At 42.2% G+C, this 9,721-nt stretch overlaps 1 protein-coding gene across 3 annotated transcripts; it reads right to left on the bottom strand.

Annotated features, from left to right (window-relative positions):
• Positions 1-386: 386 nt before the first annotated feature.
• AKAP17A (A-kinase anchoring protein 17A) lies at positions 387-9,144 on the bottom strand. Of its 3 annotated transcripts, XM_071747189.1 has the most exons (6): positions 8,840-9,144; positions 8,436-8,651; positions 7,409-8,151; positions 5,090-5,238; positions 3,761-4,001; positions 387-2,330 (listed from the first exon to the last, which is right to left on the bottom strand). In XM_071747189.1, the coding sequence occupies exons 3-6, from the start codon at positions 8,081-8,083 to the stop codon at positions 1,428-1,430; spliced, it is 1,968 nt and encodes a 655-aa protein (XP_071603290.1). In that variant the 5' UTR covers positions 8,084-8,151; positions 8,436-8,651; positions 8,840-9,144; the 3' UTR covers positions 387-1,427. The 3 variants fall into 3 exon arrangements, with proteins under 3 accessions (XP_071603290.1, XP_071603306.1, XP_071603299.1); XM_071747205.1 differs by lacking the exon at positions 8,436-8,651 and having other exon boundaries at positions 9,003-9,132; XM_071747198.1 differs by lacking the exons at positions 8,436-8,651; positions 8,840-9,144 and having other exon boundaries at positions 7,409-8,415.
• Between the last annotated feature and the right edge of the window lie 577 nt (positions 9,145-9,721).

Here is a 9,721-nt window from a genome sequence, read left to right as displayed (position 1 = left end):
GTGGTGAAACTCACAAAAGACATCACAAAAACTTGAGCATAATTAATTGTAGATCTTTAAACACATTAATTGGGAGGAAAAGAATGTCTACCTTTTCCTTCCACGGCTACTAACTACAAAGAATCATTGAAAGCAACTCAGACAAACACAGACAGCCAGAGATCGGGCTGAGCTGCAGCTCCAATGTGCTCCTCAAGCACTCCAGGAACAGGATGTGCTTTGATTTGATGCAGAGTGGGGAAAATGGCATCTGAAGGCTGTAGATAAAGAGCACACATTCTGCTCAATTAACAGTTGACACAGATGGACCATCAAGTAGAGTGGCTGAATTTCATTACTCAAATGTGTTGAGTGATATTTTTTTTTCAACAACTGGGATCTCATACAACACTTCTGCAGATTTTAATATAATGACATACAAAACCAGCAACTTCAGTTAACTGGAAACAGTTTTCTTTTTAATTTTACCATAAAAAGACAAAATAAACTCTTCCACTGTAATGTTATAGCTTTTAATATTCCTGAGCTGCATTTTAGAAGCAGAAGTATTTTAAATGGTTTTAACAAGAGACACTGCAGCCTTACTTTCCAACACCACAAGTAAAAATAATTTAGCAAGAAGGCCCCTTTTTCAAAAGACAACGGCTAGCTCTGTATGTACCTGAAAAAAAATGCTTCGTGGCTCGCTACCACCTGAAGCAATTACAAAGCCAAATATGTCAACAAAATAACAGAATACCTTTTTAACCATTTTACCACTGCTTATTACTTCCTTCACCAGTGTGCCTCTCTTAGATGGAAAGTATTGTTATACAAATGGCATTACATGTCAGAATAATTTGGGCCACAAAGCTTGGCACCACACGGACATGAAGGAATCATAGCAGTTTAAAAGATAGCCTGTGTATCTTTATAGTCAGTTTAAAGAACTACATGAAAATCCTGCTATCCATCTCAATTAGCAAAAATGCTATTTTGTTAAATGTGATTTCACTGAACACATTGCAATGTATTTTAAATCAAATCTGTATGTAACAGCTCATCAAATCTGGAGTTTCTCTAACTGGCACCTTTGTACCTCTCAAGCCAAATTAGATGATACAGAGATAAAAACTAAATTGACTAAAATTAAGGTTCAGAAAACTGAAAATCAAGAAAAAAGGCTGCACTGTAGGAAAAAAGTTTAGCACTGTAGGAACTTGAGCACAAGCACAGGTGGTTATACCTACATTGTGGTAGAAACCTAGAAAGAGACAACAAAGCATGAAGGAACGTAAGCAACTCCAGGCATTGATTTTCTTCATTTCAGGGACTAGGTGCAAGTTCAGCGTTGGTTGAAACAAACACGTTTTCTATACCAGTCACACCCATGAGGTCTCGTTTAAACTTCCTGGCCCTTTTGTCCAACTGAAGCCTTTGCAAGTCCACTACCCACTCCAAGTACTCCTTTGCTTACTCAGCGATCTCCTCCTGTGCCTTCTCCTCCTGCTCACACTCCTGCGACTGTGGCTTCTCTCTCTTCTCTCTCGTTTGCGTTCGCTGCTGCGAGATCTTCTGTAACGTGAACGCCTGGGGCTCACGCTCCTGCGACGAGGACTGGGGCTTCGTCGGGGACTGTAGCTTCTGCTAGAGTGTCTGTAAGACCTCCTTTCTTTCCTGCGCTTCTCCTCCTGATAACCCACATCTCTTCTGTGCCTGCTTCTCTCTCGTTTACCCTTGCTGTCATCAGTGTTGACGCTGCTACACGAACGGCTCCTTCTCCTCCTCGACTCTGTGCTACGCTCACAGTGCGAGTCCTTCCTGCAGGCACTCTGGTCACAGCTAGAAAGGCTCTTCTGTTGCTGGTTAGTGGTGGGAACACATGAATGGAGCCCCGAACTTCTTTTGTCAGAGTTTGTGGTGTGACCCTCTTTGACATGAACTTTGTCATGAATGTTGCCATTCAGGTAGGTGCATTGAGCATTCACACTCTCAGGGGATGCTGCTTCTCCTTGAGAGCCGATGCCCAGTTTGTCTGTAACAGCCTGTCCTGAGGTAGAAGTGATGCAGCTGGATGACACTCTGTGTGGAACACCACCGGGGATTTTTGGCAAGTCAGACCCAGGTGCTTCAGTTTCTTCTTTGTTCTGATTAACTTCATCCATTTTCTTGCTCAGAAGATTGTTCAGTAGTTTCTCCCTCAGTTCCTTTTCTTTTCTCTGCAGCCCGAGTGCTCTCTCTTTTTCCTCTTCCACACGTTTGAGCTCAGCCTCCTGAAGCCTTCGTCTCTCCTCTTGCTCCTGAAGACGAATCTTCTCTTCATTATGTTCTTGCTCCAAAAGCTTTACTGTCTGAAAGACAGTCAATGGGAAGGCAAAAGTAAACAAGAAAATATTTATAGACATGCTCTCTCCCAGTATCATAACACAAAAGCAGCAATATGGCAAGAAAATAAAACCTGCCAAACAGAATGCAACCATCCCAAAATAAAAATGTCATTTCTCTCTTTAAAGGGAAAAAAAACCAAAGCCAAGCACATAGAAAACCCACTAACACACAACTGTTGTAAGGTGAAACATTATTGTTAGTCCACAAACTCTTGTGAGAGTTAATTTCTCCTAGATGTTTGACAAGGCAAGATCAAAGCTTGGTCTTTACAATTCCTTAATATAAGAGCAACAAGCTAGAACAATATGTGAAATCTGAAGTATTAATTTACACTTATCGGGGTCAAAACTTGAAGGTTTCAGCCAAATTTAAAGCATTAACTTCCCTTGGATTATTGCAATCTGGGGTTCATAGATGACTTTACAATGAGTCCATAAAAACAGCAAATAATTTAACATGTATTACGTAAAACCTGATTCTCATTTCATCAATCACTTCAGAAGTTCATGATACTGAAAAAGAAGGTTCAAACTTTTTTTTTTTATTCTGACCCAGATAAACGGTTTAGTATACACGTCAAAATTCTGGAAATGAAGTAAACAGACTGTTCTATTTTATCAGACAACCTTGCTATTTCACAGCTGCGAAGTTACAAAGCTTGAAAGAATTCTTTCTCCCTTCTCCTAGCATATACCTGACCACAGATAACTGTACTCCTGATGTACGCTGGCACTAAGACAAAAAAAAAAACCTGTGCTTTGACACAGTTTTTCATTTCTGCAGAAATATCTAGCATACATTACATTATACTCTAACATGACTTTGCCCAGCTCTTAAGCAAATGACATTTTTCAGGGAAAAATAAAAATCCTGTTAGTGAGAGGATCTAACAATTGACATCTTAGCTGACAGTACCTGTCCTGCAGAAAAATCATTCTGCACATTTTCAAACAATCAAATAATGAAAGCTCCTCTGAAACTGCAAAGAGTAGTTAATGGAAATGCTGAAAGGCAAATAGGAAACAGCATCAAAACTGGAATTAGATATAAGAAGCCTTGCATCTTATCCTCTGTGTTTGGTTCACTTTATCATGTTTACACATTCTTTCACTGGACTTCAGGGCAAGCGTGCCCATTACTTCAGAGGTTAAAAATGGTATTCAGGACTACAGGTTCAAGTTCACCCTTCCATTTACCCATATGTGTGTATTTTACCAAGAGAGAAATACTGCCTCATTGCACTTCTTAAAATTTTTGGCCTAAGGAACAGAATATAGAGAGGTAATAAATCTGCTGATTAATGAACAGTGCTCCCCACCCCCCCCCCCAAGTCAGTAAAAGGCTCTGCTCTCCTGGGTTCTTCATTAGCTTCTGAAATTAATATTGAAGTTACCTTTGCCCTGCTTAGCAGTTCTGCTATTAGTCTAATGGACTGAAGATTTCTCTGAGCTAACAGGAGCTTCCTTTCTTCTAACTTTATCTTCTCTTGCAGCTTTTTCTGCTCTTCAGCTTGAAGCTTTTCAAGTTGCTTTTTATTTCGTCGAACTTCACGATCCTTTTGTTTCTGTTCCCTTTTGCGCAACTTTTCTTCTCTTTTTCTCTCCCTCTCATGCTCTTCAAGTTCTCTCTGCTTCCTAAAAATAGATTAATATTTTTACTATATCTAGGGCAGGTGCAATTTTAGACTGCTACTCTATGTAAAAATATATTGTGTACTTTGAGCAAATTTGTTTCTAGGTAAGTCTTGTTGATAACTGAGAAATAGAAGTAGAAAATAGTGAACATTTTAACCATTAATTGTGATGGCAAGCAACCATCAGCCTCTCAATATTTAAAACCAAGTTGGGATCCAAACATAAAACATGGGTAGAACAAAATTTAATTTGTTTAAAACCAATTTACACCAGAGACAGTAACAAGGCATCAGTCAGCTAGGCATTCAGTAATCACAGTGAGACATCATAGTTACCAAGCCAATTAATATGTGCACATATTGGTGGGTTTTATTTCAGTCATTAGGACAAAATGGTAGCTTATGTAAAAGGCCAAAGGTTTCCAAGATCAGGTGTCTAATGGCACCATTTTTAGGAAACAGTATGGTGCAGATTTAAGATTTTGAACAAAACATAATAAGCATTAGTAATAATCTAAAGCTTATAGTTTCAGAAACTGTCTAATACCTAAACATTAAGCAATGAGAAGTTATGCACATCAAGGCAGCATAATACCATGCAGCCTCAAACAATTTGCTCCATTCATGCTTACATACTGAATAGCTGTCTGATGACATTTGCACCTCTATACATTTTCTTAAAATGCCACTGATAAGGTATCTTTGATTCCTATCCCTTTCCTGGGAAAATACTAATATTAAGAGGAGGTGAGCTTCATTAGAGCAAAGTGACTTAGTAGAACTAATGCATAATTTTCTGCTCTCCATTTACAAAGTTCACTTTTCCATCAGAATGATTACACATCATGTAAGTTCCCAGTTCTTGGAATTAGAGTGCAACCCCTACCCCACCCCCCCAAAAAATAATGTAATCCTAGTTTCTTAAAAGGACTATATAAGATTTTAAGTGCTTCACTTTATCGACAGAAATAGAACTTTGAAAGGAAACTTGTGTTTTGTTATTTTCTATCTACTGATGCTGATATAAAGGAGCAACTACGGTTTTGTTATGTCTGATTGTTAATAACATAACTGAGCAGTAATAAATACCTCTCTTCCTCTTTCTGTTTTTCCTCAGCTTCTTTCTCTCTACGTTTTTGTTCTTCTCTTTGTTTTTCAAGCTCTTGAAGCTTTAGCCTTTCAAGCTGGCGCTTCTTAATTGATGCATCACTGAGATGTTTTGTTGAGTCAAAAGAAACCTTTAGAGGATACAATGGAGAACAGCTTTAAGTAGGAAAAAAAAGCAAGATAATCCCTGGCAAACTTGCACAATCCCCAGAAATTTTAACCTAGCACATAAGTATCCAAACCACAGTGTAAATCAGAAACATAAAACCTTTTTTAAAATGAAGGGAACTTCTCTATGTGCCCAGAGCAAACACCAGTGTTCTATAACCAGATAACTGGCAGCTGCATGCCTGCACACCAGCAGGATCAGGTAACAGTTTACACTGCGGTGTGTGTCTGACATCCAAAAGTAAACCCTGGTGTGGTTTGGGCCCTGGCCATCCAATGTTTTCAAGGTGTCTGAACAAGAACACACAGAACTCTTTCAGCTCATGTTTGCTATGAGACACTGTACAGCACTAGGTAGAAATGGGCTTTAATAAAGGCCTCTCTGTCTAAAACTGTGATCCTGAAGTTCGGCAGAAGTAACAGTTCTACAACATTTAGCACTGGGTTTCAGCAAGTGCCTTCCCACCAACCCTAACACCTAGATTCCCAAATGGACATACAATGGGATGGAGCTCTAAGTTTGAGCCTGGGGACACAAGAGAAAACAAAGTTACACATGAGCAAGCAGACCTGGGAAATAGCTCAGCTTCCAAGGCTTAAGGTCACCCCTCAGCCACTTCCAGTTGTGTGCTGGATAGGACACAGCAGACAACACATCCCTGGTGTCCCCATCTCCCATTCTACACATCAGAGCCCGTGCAGGCAGGCAGGGATCCATTACACATTTCAAAATGCCCAATGTCATTCACCACAGGGCAGAGAACACCCAGCCTTTATAGAGCAAAGTGACTAACAGGCATTTAGGACATAAACCATAAAAGGACAGATAGGTAGAAACAGACAAGGTGTTGTGACCTTGCCTCAGACATTTGTCCTGAGATCACTATCACAAACACAGCCCTCTCTCTTCCCTGACAATCCCCAGGGCAGCTGTTAGGAAGGCATGCTTCCTCTTTCCCAGCCAAACTGAATTTGGGAAACCTGATCCCCTGCATTTAAGTAAGTTTGGATTTCACATCACCTTGAAAACCTTGAGGGTCACAAGGGACAAACAGTTACTGTGCTCCAATTGACAACCTTTGATAAGATAAGATAAAAGGTTACTATTTTTCTTATACTGACTAAACTCCAACTTGTGTAATTATTTGCATGCTCCCACATTACACAAAGCAATACTTGAGATTTTTCCTAAAATACATTTTCTAATTTGATAAACGACTATTGAGCAAATATGCAAATATTACACTCAACCAATATGTAAATGCATAGACCACAAATTAGAGTAGGTTTTCTTTAGGCAATGTTTTCACAGTTACTACACTGAACAGACTGCCCTGTTCTCGCAAGTCAAAGTTGTATTTTCTATGGCAACAAAGTTGCAGAAAAAAAGATATGAAAAACAATATAATAATGCAAATATGGTGAATTAAACATACTGCATTCACAGGACACCGTGCTACAAATTAAGTTTAATTAAGTTAATTTAATTTAAGATTATTAAGTTTTTGTGGGCCCTTCTGTATGCGAAGTACACTATTGATTAGTGTACTACTGTGTACTCCACATATCTTACAGGCAACATGCTACTGAACTGGACACTTGTCTGGTAGATCTCATTTATCAATGCAGGGACAAAATACAAAGGCTGTGAAATTTTCCCCCAAAATTTCTATTTGTAGTGACCACAAGAGAGACCAATGCACTTTAAAGACAGGTTTCTCTTGAAATATTGCTGAACTTGTTCAGAATTCAAGTGACAACAGAATTTGTTCAAGTGAAATTACAAGAATTATAGGTAACATACTACTTTCTAAAAACCTTTTAGCAGCCCATGTTCATAAACTTAGCCATGCCATTAAGGAATTATCATTTGTTGACATTCCTTGTTTAGCAAAATGCCTTGAAAAGCAAAACCCAATCCACTTGGTTCACATAGTCTAGCAACACATTTTTCTTCTAACATTTTCCTTTTAAAATTCTATTACATCTGTTCCACAGAATTACATTAGTGCAGTTACCATCAGGTGTTGTCATCACTACAGTATACAAAGATTTTAGGCACTGGGGAAATAACATTTAGTTGTAGTTGGTCTTTCACACAGGTTCCCATTAAAAAAGCCCCCAGTTTCTCACCTTTATGTTGCAAGCCACTGCTTTGCCATCATCACCTTTATACATCAGCTTCATCCCTCGCAGGGCATTCATGGCCTTAATGAAACCTGCGTACTCCCGATACTGAACGTAAGCTTCAAAATTTAAGTGGCCTCCAAAGCTGAAAGTGTGGAAATTCCTGCCAGTCATTTCTTCCCTGTAAGGGTCCAGCATGGGTATGTCCACATTCCGTATTTCTCCGAATTTCTTGAAAACTTTTATAAGGACTTCTTCACTTGGCTTCTCGGAGCCGGAGTCCTTTGCAGCAAACCATTTACAGGGCAGGCCCTCCAAGTGGATCGTGTCCGGCCTTTCCCCCGGCAACGTCTCGTTCATATCTTTTGCATCACGGAAAAACGAGTCCCAGTCATGCCTGGTGGGAAAGTCAATCTTATATTCTGCAGCACGGACTTTCAGGATGTCTGAGAAGCCACTCAACTTTATCGTTTTGCCATCGAGGCACGCCAGGAAAGATTTAACCAAACTTTTGTTTTCGACCTCTCCTTCGAAGCGGATGAAGTCCATCGTGCTTTTAGAAATCCGCAGAGTGGAAAACTGGTGAGTTTGCACCATCCCTTTCAATCTCTCCATCACCTCCCAGTTCGAAATGGACTTTCCCGGTTGTTTCAGCTGAGGAAGTGCCACACTGATGGTCATTTTTGTAATGGGTTTAAGGTATAACCCACAGGGAGCACAGAGCTCTACAGCTTCTGATGTATCATGAACTATCGTTGCAGCAGCCATAACACAGAAAAAGCATAGGATAAAAAAAAAAATAAAAGATGCAAGTTTAAATTTTTGGCCAAGAGTACTCAGATAAAATAGCCCTTATCCGTAAATAATTGAATTCTTTGGCCATTTAACCAAGCTAAAACAACGTCTTTTAATACAAAAGTCGATTAGAGAGTTAAAACTGAGTAGTACAAACATCTTAAATTACTTTAAAAACCACTACAGCCTTTAAGTAATTAAACCTCAGTAAGGCCACAGGAAAAAAAACAAAACAAACCAAGAAGCTGACGACAATTTTAGGAATACATGAAGTTGGTATGTGATGGCTCAGAAAGCAGCTACCCTTTTTTGTTTGTTTGTTTGTTTTTTCGGAAGGAAGGGACTGGCAGAGCGATGTCACACCCCTTGGCAGTCTGCTTAACAACCAGCACGCCCCAGCAGGCCAGCGCCGAGGCGATCCCACGTCCTCCCCAAGGAAAGACGTGCGAGGTGTCTGGAACGAGAGGAAAACGCCCCGATTTACTTCAAAGTCAGAAGCCCCACCTCACTCCGCCGAGCAGCCTCGGCAGCAGAAGGCGGGGGAGCGCCGTGAGCAGCCCGGCAGGCACCGGCCCACGGGAAGGCCGGCAGCGGCGGGGCGAGACCCCGGGGAAAAAACCCTGCGGGAACACCCGCCCTCACCTCAATGGGCCGAGCGGGGCCGAGTTACACTCACTCTCCTCCTAGGCCTTCCCCGGCCGCCGGAGCCCCCGCTGGTCCTGGTTCCCCCTGCCGGTTCTGGTTCCCCCTGCTGGTTCCTCCTCCCCCCCGGCCCCGAGGGGCTCCCCCCTGGCTCCCGCCTCACCCGCGGCCGCCGGAGCGCCTCGGCCCCACGGGAAACGGCCGCCGGACCCGCGTGTAATCGCGCGTGTGTGGTGCCGGTGCCGGTATCGGTACCGCCGCCGCGAACACTGCCGGCCTCAGCCCCTCCGCGCGCCGCCGGCACCGCTTCCTCTTCCGCTTCCGCCTCCGAGCGGCGGAAGGCTGCCCCTGTCGGCGGGCGCGGTCTCTATGGCATCCCCCTTTCTCTATGGTAGCGCTGCCAAGGGCGGCCCCTGGCGGCCGGGCGGGAGAGGGCAGGCTGAGGGGACAATGGAGGCTGCTGGCCTGGGGGCGGCACTCGGGACTCGGGCGCTTGCGTCTTGGTTCCCCACAAGGACACGGGCTGTGTGCGTACACGCGGGGCAAATAAACACCCCTCCTTCCCAGCTCCACGGCAGGGTGTCCGGATTGTTACCGTTTCTTTCTGGCAGAAAGAAAAAAAATTGCCAAAATTTGCCATCCCCAAAAATTGCCAGAGAGAGAGCAGAGCTTGGAGAGCAGAGCTGCGTCACAGCCACTTACTGAGGGAGATTGCCTTCAGCTTCATGCTTTCTACACGTTTCCAATAGTTGCAGTTGTTTGTGCTTTTTTCTTTCTTCTGTCTTCTTTTTTCTTCTATCTTCTTTTTTCTCCTTTCTCCTTTCTCCTTTCTCCTTTCTTCTTTCTCCTTTCTTCTTTCTCCTTTCTTCTTCTTTCTTCTTC

Source organism: Heliangelus exortis, chromosome 1, assembly GCF_036169615.1.
Source record: "Heliangelus exortis chromosome 1, bHelExo1.hap1, whole genome shotgun sequence".
In the NCBI taxonomy this organism is placed as follows: domain Eukaryota; kingdom Metazoa; phylum Chordata; class Aves; order Apodiformes; family Trochilidae; genus Heliangelus; species Heliangelus exortis.
Note: the sequence above shows the minus strand (reverse complement) of the source record. Positions and strands in the feature narration are given on the sequence as shown.

What these genes read in the sequence shown, in the direction of transcription:
- AKAP17A (XM_071747198.1), bottom strand. Translation starts at nt 8,170, where the DNA reads ATGGCTGCTGCAACGATAGTTCATGATACATCAGAAGCTGTAGAGCTC. An exon ending in CAGTGGCTTGCAACATAAAG is followed by an intron (nt 5,239 to 7,408) that starts GTGAGAAACTGG and finishes TATCCTCTAAAG; the next exon opens with GTTTCTTTTGACTCAACAAA. An exon ending in AAACAGAAAGAGGAAGAGAG is followed by an intron (nt 4,002 to 5,089) that starts GTATTTATTACT and finishes ATCTATTTTTAG; the next exon opens with GAAGCAGAGAGAACTTGAAG.